The sequence below is a fragment of the Schistocerca americana genome, chromosome 2 (assembly GCF_021461395.2).
Source record: "Schistocerca americana isolate TAMUIC-IGC-003095 chromosome 2, iqSchAmer2.1, whole genome shotgun sequence".
NCBI classification, from domain to species: Eukaryota; Metazoa; Arthropoda; class Insecta; order Orthoptera; family Acrididae; genus Schistocerca; species Schistocerca americana.
The window spans coordinates 559,138,547-559,154,526 of NC_060120.1; the positions used below are offsets into that span (position 1 = coordinate 559,138,547).

The window sequence follows — 15,980 nt, forward strand, 5'->3', positions numbered from 1 at the left end:
AAAACGGCTCTACTCATTTATAAATGATGAGATGATCATAAGAACAGTTTAACGATTTAGTATGACGCTGTTATGATAATACTGTGAGTATAAAATAATGTCTGGAAAATTTAGACACGATGTACTGGTAGACCACGAGAAAAACAATTTAATAATATTATTGTCTTCGACATAAACCTGTGCTCGTAAAATTAGTGTTAGAAAATTATTTAACTATATTTATCATACGCCAAAAACTGGCGTGTCTTCTGTACAATATGATCTGTAAAATGTATGTTATGAGACGAATAAAATACAAATACGAAAGTATTAAAGCTCCATTCACTCTCGAACACCACTTTTGTATCAACCACTGTACCACATCATTCATCCTCCTAATAGTGCTGCTCGTGTAGACCTAATATCGTTGAATAATAGAGAGACAGTTCTCCGGAAATTTTATTATCTTCACTTCTCTTAATGAGTCGATATTTATGTCGCCACATGTTTGTTGTACGGATTGTCTGAATTTTGTACGGATCTGTATCTTTTTATCAAAATACGATGTTCGAAGCCTGCTAAAAGTTTGATATTTTACTGAGATAACAGATACATTGTACCATTGTATCTGACTCTTTTACACTAAAGATGGTTTAAAGTTAGGCTGATGACGCCTTGTGGTGCATCATTGAGTAGTAAAAGAAGACTAGTCCATTTTTACCCCCCTTCCCCATTTTTTCCGCCTAACAATCATATTCAAACACACTAATTGCTTACGCGACATTAATAAGAAAATTAGACTGTCTTGGGTTTTTTTTCTGTTTATAATAAAAAAATAGCAAGCTATATATTCCTAAAGTAGCATTTCCCATAAGTGTGATGCTTTTCGACTTCTACCTTCCAGTTGCTGAATACTGTAACGTACACGGGGTCGTTTGTATGGGTGTGAACACACACATATATATAAATATGGAGTTATAGTTTTAGAGGTACTTCACAGCCAAAGGCTGCCAATCCTAAAAGGAGCAGATAACTTCCGAAGCTGAACGATATGCTTTTGACGTGAAAACCTCTACTCGCTCGTAGGTCGAATTTTCTTGTGTGACAAAATGTCGTCAGATTTGAATCGTTATTACCCACGAGATTAATAATGCATAAACAATGGTTGAGCCCACGACGGATACATCATGTCTGTACGAGTTTGTCGCGCAATATTTATTTTGCCCATGACGCCGTCGTACCAGCGTAGGCAAATGCGCGATTGTTAGGAAACAGGCCACTGATTCGTGTGCCGTTGTGAAGAGCTTGCGCAGCTCTGCTAGGACCGAAAGTGAGACAATAAAAATATTCGTCGAAATATAAGTGAAAATCGACATTAAAATAAAGATAATGAAATCTGTCGTATATATATTCGGAACTATAGAAAACGCAGGTCAGACTAAAACGGATATCCAAAATAAATCAAAAAGCCTAAAAAGTCCAGTGATGAGGGAATCAGAGAACTACGGCAGTGCCGAAAAGGAAATGAAAGAAATTGCGCAATGCGATTGCATAGCTGGCTCATCGGGCATCTCACAGCACAGTATTATATCGAGCGCACGCAGTTAACATCCTTTGATATAGTTGTTCGGCTTCATGAGCCCATAGACCATTGCTACATGTGATAAACTTGTGATGTATCTAGTTTGTGACCATTATACTAATCTACGTCACGATTTTATTAAAGAGATTGATTATCAAATAACTTATTAATACGAACACTTGTTATGATTTTATCCCGACTACTGAACGAAAAATCTACGGCGTGAACCCGAATAGTGCATACAGTAACTTTTTTTTTTACTGTTGTTTGATTACTTTTGATTCCCATTTCCAGACTCAAGCATGAGAGTAAATGCTTATCTATTAGTGCTATTTCTACATCTTCGCCAGACAAATAATTTGGTGTCAGAAAATGTCTTTCCCTCGTCTCCCCAAATGAGTGGCACTTACCGAGGACAGCTCAAAGGCTGAGACAGTAGAACCTATACGGGATTTTATCTGTTAATGCCAGTAATGAGTCGTCCAAGGAAGAAAACGCACCATAAACCAAGGCACGCCTTCGGTAAAGTACCGCCGAGGGGAGCAAACCGTTCATAACAGTTAGGTAACATGTTTGTTCGCTTGCGCCGCCCCAGCCGGACAAAAGTGAACGCGTGTTTGGAAAGCTCTGGCCGGTGTCGAAAATGAGGGCCGCGGAAGGGCTGAAAGCTTCCCATGTTGCACAAGGATACCACCCTGAGAGCGTCAAACCGCAAGTTCTAAAGCTTGCCTATATAAGGGGGATGGCAGCGTCGCGCGCAGTACCATTTCCTTAGCGTGAGTGGGGTGGATAGTATCGAACATCTCTACGCACATGTAAGTAAGCTTGTACCATAACAAATCTGTTTCTGTAAAGTTATATATTTTCGAGCATTGCACATCAAATTTATTCGTGCATGTCGCTATTTCAACATCGTAAGCGCAAATGGAAACAATGTCGGCGTATCGAATAATTAGGAAAAACGGGTGCATTCGCTAGCGCTGAAAATTTTTTATTCTTGAGGGTGTTCGTTAAGCCGCGAGTCATGAACAAATTGGCGTAGCAAAACTAACTTTTTAGGCTTGTAATTTTGTCCTTGTGCAGGTTCATAGTTGTCGTCATTGTTGTTGTTGTTGTGGTCTTCAGTCCTGAGACTGGTTTGATGCAGCTCTCCATGCTACTCTGTCCTGTGCAAGCCTCATCATCTCCCAGTACCTACTGCAACCTACATCCTTCAGAATCTGCTTAGTGTATTCATCTCTTGGTCTCCCTCTACGATTTTTACCCTCCACGCTGCCCTCCAATACTAAATTGGTGATCCCTTGATGCCACAGAACATGTCCTACCAACCGATCCCTTCTTCTAGTCAAGTTGTGCCACAAACTTCTCCCCAATCCTATTCAATACCTCCTCATTAGTTATATGATCTACCCATCTAATCTTCAGCATTCTTCTGTAGCACCACATTTCGAAAGCTTCTATTCTCTTCTTGTCCAAATTAGTTATCGTCCATGTTTCACTTCCATACATGGCTACGCTCCATACGAATACTTTCAGAAACGACTTCCTGACACCTAAATCAATACTCAATGTTAACAAATTTCTCTTCTTCAGAAACGCTTTCCTTGCCATTGCCAGTCTACATTTGATATCCTCTCTACTTCGACCCTCATCAGTTATTTTGCTCCCCAAATAGCAAAACTCCTTTACTACTTTCAGTGTCTCATTTCTTAATCTAATTCTCTCAGCATCACCCGACTTAATTCGACTACATTCCAATATCCTCGTTTTGCTTTTGCTGATGTTCATCTTATACCCTCCTTTCATGACACTGTCAATTCCGTTCAACTGTTCTTCCAAGTCCTTTGCTGTCTCTGACAGAATTACAATGTCATCGGCGAACCTCAAAGTTTTTATTTCTTCTCCATGGATTTTAATACCTACTCCGAATTTTTCTTTTGTTTCCTTCACTGCTTGCTCAATATACAGATTGAATAACATTGGGGATAGGCTACAACCCTGTCTCACTCCCTTCCCAACCACTGCTTCCCTTTCATGCCCCTCGACTCTTATAACTGCCATCTGGTTTCTGTATAAATTGTAAATAGCCTTTTGCTCCATCATTATCAGTTCCAAAAAACCGGCTGACACTGGATCGAGCTTCTGCCAGACTGTCCTAATCGACAGAAGTACTCTATCAATTATATAGTTACATTGCATTTCAGTATCTTTATGACTTTTTTCCTCTCAAAATGTGTAAAAATTCTTCCTGAATATTTTGCGTTCAGCAAGCCTGGAAAGTGAGGAAGGGCGGATACTCTAGTGAATAAATTATGGAAAGGGGAAAATTAAAAACTGTAGCTGTTTTATTATTTATTCACTTAGATGTAGTTTAGAGGGACGTTCGAGACGCTTTTGGTCTCTGCAGCACTTCCAGCACTCGACGAATCGAAAATTTTGTCTTTGTGTCGGCGAAAGTTGCAGCGGAACGGGAAAAGGAAAGCAATAATTCATTCGTTCGTTAACTTTCTGCACTACTTCCATGTTTGCCCCAAATGTAAGAATATTAGACACTATATGTCGTAAATGATCCATCGCTAGCTACTTGCGAATAAGTTTCACAAACCAGTTTCGAGACTTTGTCTCGTCATCAGCATTTTTATGCTGCCAATACTGGTACTTTAATATGAAATTAAGGTATTTACACCACCCATGGTTTGTGTCAGTCCGTTATGTCTGATGCAATTTTACTTGCTTCAGGAGGTTGTATGCATCAAACTAGAGTGTTCCTGTCACTTTAGCACACGTTCACTGTAAATGAGGAGTGAAAGTGACAGAAATGCGATTTTTCATAATCTACCTCATGCAATATGCATCACAAATTCGCCTTTTATAATAAAAGTGTTTCAAAGTACAGACATAAATCAGAAATCACTATTAGTAAATCAAATTGAAAACAAGAACTGACAACTGACAGTTTACCAAACCATATGCATAGGTGTTGGCAAAAGGGGTGGGGTGAGGCAGAGGTGGCACACGGTGGTGGTGATGATGGTTGGGGGGGGGGGGGGGAGGGGGAGGGACCATATCCCTCTCCCCCCACCCTGTGGAGTCTGCTGTAGGAAGATATTATTCACTACAGAATTCCTGTGATCTTGCTGGACCTCTCATTTAGCCATCTGTAATATTACATGGCTGGTCACAGTGAGACAGTACTATGGCTTTAGTAACTGCTGTATAAGATTGATTGCCAATTTTAGAGCCTTGCAACCCCGCCCCTGATAAATTTCTGCAAACACCAGTATCAAATTATTGGAAGCGAGCTTAAAACATCAGATGGTGTATTTTAACAAAATGGACTACACATAATAGGTACATCTGTGTTTCGAATGCTCGACTAAATTATGCCAAGTACAATGTTCAACAATTGCTTATAGCAATTCTACATCATATTTCTCGTTAGCTTATAGCAATGCTGTTTCTTTTTTCTCCTGACTTTAATGGAAATGGCAGATAAAATAATTGTTCAAAAGAAATGATTTTTGGTGTCCATCTTGGAGCTGACCTTACAAACCTTTAAAGAGTTGCATTTGTTATGTTATTAATGTGAGTTCTTTCTTTGTGGTTTTGTAGAACATTTTTCTTTCCTTTTCTGTATTTTTCCTTATCATATTGTTTCCAGATACTAAGCAGAAAATCTGCATATTCTTATGTCAGCTAATGTCTTATTGCCACATATCAGTAGTTTCTTATAGATCTTCTCATCAGTATTTCATATGGCTGACAAATGGTGGCACTGAAATCTCTCTCCCCTTTATACACCACCCCCATTTCAATCTGCACCATATGCATGTCAGTCACAGCTTACACCAGACCATACCAGGACTAGCTAAATATCTGTGATCCAAAACAGACTATAAGAACTATATAGCCCAACTGAGATGGAATTCCAACTACAAAACCAAAAGCCATCCCTTCTGTATATTTGAATGGTACACTTGTAGTGCATTTTATCTGTGTGTAACAATATACAGAAATCAAGCAATGGAAATGTGGTTTCAGTTGCCTGGGACTGGTCATTTGTATGAGTTGTGTTTGCATGTGTGTGTGCTTATGTGTGTCTACTGTTGACAAAGGCCATAATGGCCAAAAGCTATAATTGTGAAAGTCTTTTTGTTGTGGCTATGTGCGACTCAGCATCTCTGCTATATGGTGAGTGGCAAGTTTCCTTCTCAAATATTGTAACAACACACAACAAGATTTCATGTGCAAATAAAACCTGATCAATCTAAGTCAATATTTTATGAGTGATAAATACTTATACCTGAAATAAAGAGTGTGCGATGTAACATCTGTAAGTTCAAACAATAGCAAGTCCAGCAACATTCACAAGTTCGCTAGATACAGAATAACTGAAAAGCAAGTCGAGTGTATTGCTGTTAGGAGCTTTGGATGCCTATCTTATCACTCCCTGTACCTCTATTCCTTCCTACCACTGTCATCTTTCAAGATTTTTCTGCTTTGTGTATTGTAGAGTTTGCGTACTGATCCACTGCTGTTCCTGTTGAGGACTGGTTTTATGGTACCAACCTGTGAGCTACTTTAATACCTTCAATAATATTGGCTTTATTTTCAGATTCATTGTTGTCACCTTATTTAGTGTTTATTGTCTCTTTGTTTGCTATGGTTGGGCTCCTGTGTATATACTGTTTCAGTGCCTATTTACACAAGGAAAAACCGTAATTAGGGCAGTGACTTTTGTCAGCTCTATATGAGATCTATGCATTACACTACCATCACAACCCGTGTAAAGCGAATGGCATGCGTGTCCAGAAAATGTCTCCATGTTGTAATTTGCAAACTGAAATCTGAAATAATGGAAACTGAAATTTGTAGTAGTTTAACTAAGGGATTATTCAATAAAAAAAAGATTTATCTGTCCATCCTATAAATTCAGTATCACATTATTGTATGCTGATAAAAGAAACAAAAAATTGTAGACTTAGGTTCATTTTATTCTGAAGAGAAGTTTGTCCCAATGTAAATTATTATTCCTGGCCTATAAATCTTTCAGTATTTCCTCTCAGAAAGTTTTTTCAAATTAAGAAAACCATAACCTTTTAAGTGTCTTTCAGTTAAACAGTTTAAATGTGGTTTCTCAATATTTACCCTATTCCATCATTTGTAATAATGACAGTAAGATTTCATTTATTCATATATTGTATCTGTACCACGGTATTGAGCCCCAGCCAAGTTGCACTGAATAGATCAACAAATATATAAAACAGATTGCACAAAAATATTAAACTATACTTACATGCAAGCATAAAAATAAAGTTGATTACTATGTATATTAGTATCAGGTACAGGTGCCCCTCAATAATAATGCTCAAAAACATACATGCATAGATACCTCAAAATTCTGATAAGATTTTGTACATAATTTCTATATATTTCTTCTCTTTTTGCCTAAAAACACATAGTTTTTCTCCATATTATTTCTTTATGTTCCCAAATGTCTTTCCGGACATGAACTATTAAACTGGTGTGTGTGTGTGTGTGTGTGTGTGTGTGTGTGTCAAAGCAAAATTGAAATTGAAAATGATGGTAATGAGATGAATTTCAAAAAAGAGTTATGGCACAAGATCAAAATTTTAATCAGTTAAGGAAAATAAAGCTACACAATAAAAATTTACGCTGAAAAATATAAAGTCTTTCACATTTTTGAATAACATTTGAGCAGCACATTTTCTTGGCTTCTGTTCAATGCACAGCATGAATAAATGCTTCTATACACCATATAATATCTTACACTGTCTAATTTGCTGCACTGTTTACAGCTCTGCTAGGAAGATGTTGATGCAGGCACTGTTTGTGGCTGTGCTGGCATCATTCTGCAATGCACAGTTTCAACCACAACCAGCAGGTCGTATCTTAGAGCCACCTGTTCCAACTCTCTGTGCACAGAGTGAGTATGAATAACAGATACAGAAACATGTATATTGATTAATATAATGGCTAAACTATTCATAGGCTAATAGAAAAAAAAACATCATATTGCACGTCAAGTAATGACGTGTGGATGAATTATTTAATTAACTTTCGTTTATAGTACCACAGTTCTGTGTAATATATGATAAACCCTTACTTTGATATTTTACAAACAAACCATTTGTTTCTGAGGAAGTCAGGTTGTACTCTATTTACTCTTGAATCTTTAAGAATAATTTGTTCTAAATGTGTTGCACAAATAACGCTGTCAGTTTAAGCCAGTGAAGGCCAATATTCCACAACATGATAGACATCTGACATCATCACAAAACAAACTGAGGAATAATTCATTATACTTTATAAACAGTTGTTAACAAACTGCTGACAACAGTTTCACCTTAAGACAGAATTCTATGCCATATGACTGTTTTGACGTTAAAGCCAAATAGAAAAAGTACCAGTAGGCCTACTTCTTTCATTCTGGCAGTTTAAGTTCTATAGTATATTATTCACTCAGCATCCATTCACAATCTACAATAATAAATATGCCAAGCATACACCTGTCTTGCACAAAACTATCTGTTAGGCCATAACACTTGATACACTCATAAATGGCAAAAATCTCTTCCACAACCACAATCCATCTAGAATTGACTCTATCTATGCAAGGGGGATTATTTTAACAGCATAATGTTTTAGTTTCCCTAGTAGAATTTTATTACCTATGCAACAGAAGACCTTGATAAGGTCTTAGAAAATGTAAACACAGTAATTTTCTTGTCTAATTCTGCCAGAATTGAGTTTGTGGAATCACATAACTGATGAGCCAAAACTTTATGACCACCTGCTTAATAGTGTGTTGGTGCACCTTTGAAACACAATTCTGAATGGCCCAGATTTGCCTTGGTAGGTTCCCTAAGGTAAGCAGCGCCAGTTGTCAATGGACAGGTCACACAACACTCTTGTATAGGAGTGGAGTTGGTACTAGATAGTGTCCCAGATGTGTTCCACCAGATTCAGATAAGGCAAATCTAATGACCAAGTGAGTTCCTTATTATCCTCCTCAAACAAGTACCAAGATTCTGGTCTTGTGACGTGGACAGTTATCCTGTTGGAAGATGCCATTACCACCAAGGAAGATATCAAGCATGAAGTGATGCATGTAATGTGGTCTGCAATAATGCTAACATACTCCACAGTCATTATGGTGCCTTCAATTACTATGGTAGGAAACCCATGAAAGCTGAGGTGAATGTCCCCCATAGCATAATACTGGCTGCAATGGTCTGCATCTGTGGTGTTGTGCATATTTAAAGCAGCTGTTTCTGTGGCTCACAGTATGTCAAAACAACTATCAACATGGTGTGACAATAAATGTGATACATGCAGACAGGGAATATGTTTCCATTAATAAATGCTCCAGTCTTTGTGATTCTGTGCCCACTGCAATAGTAATTGATGATGTCATTAAACCAACATAGGAACACACAGGGAACATCTGCTGTGGAGCCCCATGTTCAAAGTGTGTGCTGAATGGTGTGCTTTGAAACATTTGTGCCTGCACCAGCAGTTTACTTTCTCACCAGGTCAGCAACAGGTTGCTGCTTTACAATGTGGGCAAGCTTCTGACCTCCAAATTCTATAATGAGGCATGTCCTTCAATTACTTTCGACAGATGCTCACAACAATAGCACATAAACAGCTGACCAGTTTTGCTGTTTCCAAGATGCTCATTCCCAGGTGCTGGGCCATATCAATTTGCCCTTTATCATAGTCACTTGGGCTAATGGATTTCTCCAACTGTAGTCAGTACTGTTACTGGAATGATTCCTCATTCATCTTTGCTCTGCCCATGTACTCTCTTTAGTGCACAACATGCCTACAATGCCACCAGATGGCATTTAATTATGCAATGAGCAGTGTATCACTTGCTCTGTAGAGTATCAACTAAGAAAATCAAACTGAGAAATTGTTAGCAGTTTGTCGTAAAAATGGTACAATATTCTATTTTAAGCATCTTTCAAAAATATTTTGAGAACATGGAGAGTAGGGACGTGGATCTGTTAAAGGTCTCTTGTTTACATCCACTTTAACAAATGGTTACTACTTATTAATAACACAGATTTCAACTGATTACAAAAGTACCAAACAAGGGGATTAAGAGGGGAGTGGGTGCTAACAAGTCATTGCCAAATTTCATTTGGTTAACCTTCCATCATAACCATAAGTTATTGATTTGCGGAGACCTAACAATTTTTGTGGTCTCTTTAACACTAGAGTTGAAAGAATTGACACCTTTCTGTTGGAGTATGCTAGACTTTTATCTGTGTATGCTTTCGCAACCAACGGTTGCTTCGTCAGGAAAGAGGGAAGGAGAGGGATAGACGAAAGGATGTGGGTTTTACAGGAGAGGGTAAGGAGTCATTCCAATCCCGGGAGCGGAAAGACTTACCTTAGGGGGAAAAAAGGACAGGTATACACTCGCACACACACACATATCCATCCACACATATACAGACTTGTCTGCTTGTGTCTGTATATGTGTGGATGGATATGTGTGAGTATATGTGCGAGTGTATACCTGTCCTTTTTTCCCCCTAATGCAAGTCTTTCCGCTCCCGGGATTGGAATGACTCCTTACCCTCTCCCTTAAAACCCACATCCTTTCGTCTAACCCCCTCCTTCCCTCTTTCCTGATGAAGCAACCATTGGTTGCAAAAGCTTGAAATTTTTTGTGTGTGTTTGTGTGTTTTTTTTAATTGTGTCTACCTACCAGCGCTTTCCCGTTTGGTAAGTCATGGAATCTTTGTTTTTAATATATTTTTCCCATGTGGAATGTTTCTTTCTGTTATATATATATATATATATATATATATATATATATATATATATATATATATATATATAAAAGCATTGCGAAAAATGTATTTCAAAAGAATACTCATTGTTCTTCTGAGAAACAGACATCACGTAATAAATTTTAATAAATGACTTTGCAAGTTTTTGGATTTCTTAAAGAAGCACTACTATTTTATTCTTTTGAGAAAGGGCAGTTACAGAACTGAGAATTTTAATAATTGCAATGATACAAAGAGGATTCTTGAAATCAAAAAGTAATAGTCATTGTTACCTTCAGACGGTAATTCAATAATGTAATTCAGAGTTATTTTAAAATTTTTTCATGAAAGTAACATTTTTGCTCTTTAATCTAGAGAAACAGGATCTATTATTATCCTTAGCTTTCTTGACAAACAATGTTTGACAGTTCAGAAATAATTTTCTAACAGCTTTTTCTACAAAAGTATCTAACAATGAGGCATGAACTATCATATTTTTGTCGGCACTATTTTAAATTAAGAATGAATTTTTGGTATTATGCTTTGTGTGCACAGTATCTAATTTTATTTTGTAAGTGCATCACATATTGAAAGAAAAACATGTTGTTTTTACAAATAATATTAATTTCTTGAAGTTATTGTGAAGTAACAGATATTCTGAGAAAAAACACACATCAAGATACTAATGACACTATTAGAACAGAAGTGTTTTTAAGTATAACATACAAAGGCTAAATTATAATATAATATAAACTGTGGAATACAGTCTTGTCTAATAAATTTAATTATAATAAAAATACCAATTTTTATGTCTGCAGGGAAGATTCATGAACACTTCAATGGCAAGGGCTATTTCTTCTCATGGAAAGACTCACAAACACAAACTCCTGAAGACTGGCTTGGTGGTCGTAACTGGTGTCGCATGCGTTGTATGGACCTTGTCAGTTTAGAAACTACAGCTGAGAACGAGTTCATTAAGAAGCGAATTGTTGAAGGTCAGTAATTTAATCAGTTAGTCATATGTCCTATAAATGACACAACATGAATATTTTGTTTGTAGAACTTTCATGTATGTGAATTAAATTTTACTGGGGTTGCATGTTCTATTTATAATCTCATTAATGGTGTGACAGTAGATTTCAAGCAAATTTTCATCAATCTGCATGCCCAGCCTTCTGTTGGCCATTAGCTGTTAAAAATTTATCTGGTTTTGGTTAGCTTATTAAGTGTTTCCTCTCAAGTGGTTTGGTAGCTAACAGTTTCATAGTATTAAGCAGATGTGTTTGTTTCTAATGATGATTATTATTTTTTCTGTTTGCTGCTATCATTTTTGTGCAGTATTTTTAACCACACACACACACACACACACACACACACACACACACACACACACACACACACACTTTTACTTAGTATATATTAACACAATAATTTTTTAACTCTAATTGTGAAATATGAAACAACTCCAACACACTGGTGTTAGTTGGCAATAAAATTGTGTGTTCTGTTATGTCAACAGTGCAAAAAAGATGAATATTATGCAAATTAAGTTTTTTATAGGTATAAACATTTTTGTGACACATAGTTGAACTGAATTACGAAATTCAGAAACTGGTACCCATACTTCATAGCGAGTTAGTCTACATTTGTCTGTTCAGATTAGGCAATATTTTTTTCAAAATAGCATACAACAAAAACAAGATAACATTTTACAACATTCACAGGAAACCAACGTTACATATGGACAAGTGGGCGTCTCTGTGACTTTAAGGGTTGTGACCGCCCAGATCTGCAGCCCCTCCATATTAATGGTTGGTTCTGGACTGCTGAACTGACTCGTCTTCCACCCACAACTGACAGACATCAAAATGATTGGAGTCATACTGGAGGGTGAGTTGTCGTTTCTTATTAACATAAGTTTTCTGGAAAATAGCCTAAGACATGATGAATAATTCCAAGTAAAAGTGAAAGCTAGTGAAGACCAGCAAAAGACATACCAAAAAAATTTAAAAAGCTAAAAAATAATTTACAAAAAGTTCCAGTATTATCCACACAAACACATGCTGATATTTTATGACAATCATCAGAAGGATCTCATTTTGCTGCTTAACAGGAGTTGGATTACACTTGTCAAACAGATTTGGTGACATTAGCAGTGAAAACTAACTGGTGCCAAAATGAGGGGAGTGGTGGGAGGGGAGAGGGAGAGGTGGGAGGGGGGGGGGGAGGGGGGGGGGAGAGGGGGAGAGAGAGAGAGAGAGAGAGAGAGAGAGAGAGAGAGAGGGGGGGGGGGCTTAAATGCAAATTTGATAAACAGAATCTAACCTGGAAATTCAGGATATCTTTCCTGTAAGAACAGCTGTTTGTTTTGCAGAAATGCTTAGGGGACTTTGTGGATACCTGTGGAAGAAATATGATTGTTATTTCACAAAACCCTCTTGGATAGATTCAGATAACTGGTAATCAGGATAGACTGTGCAACAATTATATTCCATCATATTACTAGAACAAAGATGATGATAATAAGATAAGAGAGATTATGGTAGATAGTATGATATACAAGGAGACTTTTTCCCCTTGCCTCATTTGCAAATGCGATTGGACTGTGAGATACCAATTCTAGTTCAAAGTAACATATACCGTGTGTTATGCAATGGCTTGTGAAATACAAATATTGATGTAGTTTTGGAAAAGATGTAAGGGATTTGTGAAGTAACAAGCTACTTATAACTTTTTACTAGGCAGAAAACATCGCTAAAGGATCATATGCTAGTGTACTTTTAAATACTTGAAACATTGCCTTTCATTTTTAAAGAATAGTCCAATATTTTCAGTTACTGCCATAATTACTGTTAACATTTATTTCTTGTTTACATTTTGAATTCCAAATAACATTTCTTAAATTAGACTTTCTCACAAATGATAACACAGCTTTCCTGAAATAATATATATTAATTACAAATAGACTGATAAAGAATTCACCAGACAAACTTAAAAGAAATTCAAATCAGTGTATACAGTTTGTGACCAAAATCAAAAGTGTCAAATGTATACATATGAAGACTGCAAGACAACACACAAACAATAAAGCTTAAATACATGTATTTTCATGAACTAAGAAATATTCTTGAGTTTCAATGTTGCTTAAATTTTCATGTGACAAAACAGCAAGGTCATGTATAATTAATTAGTGAGAAAGTAATTTTCCTTCACAAGATATCTGCCAGTTACACTACTCCAGTGTATTTTAAGTTATATGCAGCTATCATCTTCCAGACTGGAGTTTTCACTCTGCAGCAGAGAGTGTGTTAATATGAAACTTCCTGATATATTAAAACTGCATGCCAGATTGGGACTCAAATCCATGACCTTTGTCTTTCACTATATACATTTCAGGCTTTCATATATCAGTGTCAAAGTGATGAATCAAACATATTACTTGTATGAGAAACTGTGTATATGTAATTACAAACAAGTTCCTAAACATACTGTAATGTCAGGACCTATAACTTAAAACACAACTACCATAAGTGCTTATGAGCCATTTGGTTTTGTAATTGCAGAACTAAATATATAGCATCAAAATAGACCACTTCTTCTGGAATTATTACTTTGTTTGTTACTGCCACACTGATATAATAACTTAATAATTAACTTTAATGAAATGTACTGTTTCAAATAGAACTCAAATAAAAGGTAGGAAAAAGGAAGAACAGTAAATTGAAAAATATTTCATGAACATTTTTATCAAATTGTTTTAAGTTAAATACTGAAATTTTATCATAAATTTGTAATTTAAATGAACACTACATCTATTACACCTTATAATAATTTCCCATGTATTTATTGCTTTGCAGACTCAACAGGCCCCAGCCTGACAACAGAGAACCTCAGCAGGGAGGAGCTCCAGAGAACTGCCTTGCTGTGTTGAACAATTTCTACAATGATGGCGTTCACTGGCATGATGTTGCTTGCCACCACCGCAAACCATTTGTCTGTGAAGACAATGATGCTCTTTTGAAATATGTGCGATACACCAATCCCCATCTGAAAGTATAAAACACTGTAAATGCTGATAGGAACAATAAAATTTTTATAACAAGCCTCATTCTATATGCATGAAAGTCACCTGACTTGTATTCTTACATTCATTTCAAAACACTGAAAGTAATCCACCACTGGAAGTGAATAGTAACACAAGATCTAACCAGAAAACTGAGAAAAATCTGCTAGCGAAAAACAAGTTATTACTGACACTGCACAAAAATTAAACTGTTTCTTTAATTAAAAATGACTTAATCATTATAAAATATCAATTTTTTGTAGCGCACTGATATCTGTGATCTTCATTTTTTTTTTTAGGAATTAAAAAATATATATTCGCTACTTCAGAGTTTTAACTTATTTTTACTCCACATATTATGAAGAAATTATTTTAAATTGCTCTCTCAGATTTTGGTTGATAATCTGCCAATGAGTGTTTAATAGATTATTAATGCATTAATGTTTGAGACCTATGCATCAATGCTCGTTTGGAAGAAATATAATATGAGAGATTAACAGATTCAGAAGTAAGTATTGAGAACAAAACTATCAGTACAAGTGCGTCCATGGCAGAGGGCAGTGGAGTGCCATGTCCCCCCTCTCCCTGGTTCTTGGGGAAAAGAAAAAATATAATGCAATCAGGTGTTTTTCTTTCAAGATGATGATTTAAAAATCTGTATGAAGATTTTTATCTGGGTCAGAACTGGAAATTTTTATGGCTACTAACAAGTTGCCATTCATCTTACAAGATACTCCATGCCTTCAGGTCTACCCCTCTGCCCCTACAACCTATTATATACCCTTATACTGGTGTACTCCTAATTAAATTAGTTGGCATTTGAGACAGGAAGTGGACTCGACAATTTCCATCAGCAACGCCCCAAGGGACGGACACACACACACACACACACACACACACACACACACACACACACAAAGTTCAACATTTTTTGAGATATGGTGTGATTAGTTTGAATTTTCTTCCTAGATGGGAAGTTTTCATGTCTTAAAGCCTTCATCTCTAAATAAAATTAGGAACACTTTTTTGATATGCATAGAGAAACTATAGATAACTATACCATATATGAATTTAAGACTTATTATGTTGGTTTTGAAGGCAACAAACATGTTAAACTGGTTTTCTGTCACCATGGAATGGGGAGTCCTCTAATGGCTAGGTTATTGAAGTCTTAAGAACTGGTGACACCACAGTGTTTACCAGCATTCACTGAGGAGAAACAACTATTAAAGTAATGTTCTGTGTTATTTGAATACTTGTACATCATTTGCATATTCAAAGTCACACATATCCACTTCTCCTAAGTGTTGTAATGGCAATAAAACATTAGATTTTTGCCGGCTGGTGAGGCCGAACAGTTCTAGGTGCTTCAGTCCGGAACCACATGACTGCTAAGCTCACAGGTTCGAATCCTGCCTTGGGCATGGATGTGTGTGATGTCCTTGGGTTAGTTAGGTTTGTGGTGTTTATTGACTGCAAGGGTCGACTGCCTCATCTTTGAGAACAAACTTCTTTGAAAGCTGTTGATTTCAGTGTGTTACGAACTCTG

The 15,980-nt window shown here is 36.6% G+C and overlaps 2 protein-coding genes across 2 annotated transcripts in view; one reads left to right on the top strand and one right to left on the bottom strand.

Annotated features, from left to right (window-relative positions):
* Positions 1 to 7,393: 7,393 nt before the first annotated feature.
* On the top strand, positions 7,394 to 14,439 carry LOC124595421. Its single transcript, XM_047134153.1, has 4 exons — positions 7,394 to 7,508; positions 11,187 to 11,363; positions 12,093 to 12,258; positions 14,226 to 14,439. Exons 1-4 carry the CDS (start codon positions 7,394 to 7,396, stop codon positions 14,425 to 14,427), a joined length of 660 nt encoding a protein of 219 aa, XP_046990109.1. The 3' UTR covers positions 14,428 to 14,439.
* The window catches only part of LOC124594166, a 130,052-nt gene continuing 128,182 nt past the window's right edge, over positions 14,111 to 15,980 (bottom strand). Inside the window, exon 6 of the mRNA XM_047132521.1 lies at positions 14,111 to 14,415. The gene's annotated coding sequence lies outside the window, so the exon portion shown is untranslated. The remainder of the gene's footprint in view (positions 14,416 to 15,980) is intronic.

Excerpts from the sequence above, each read along its gene's own strand:
- LOC124595421 (XM_047134153.1), top strand. The coding sequence starts at position 7,394 with ATGTTGATGCAGGCACTGTTTGTGGCTGTGCTGGCATCATTCTGCAAT. Across the intron at positions 7,509-11,186 it reads TCCAACTCTCTGTGCACAGA|GGAAGATTCATGAACACTTC; the intron begins GTGAGTATGAAT and ends TTATGTCTGCAG. Across the intron at positions 12,259-14,225 it reads GATTGGAGTCATACTGGAGG|ACTCAACAGGCCCCAGCCTG; the intron begins GTGAGTTGTCGT and ends ATTGCTTTGCAG.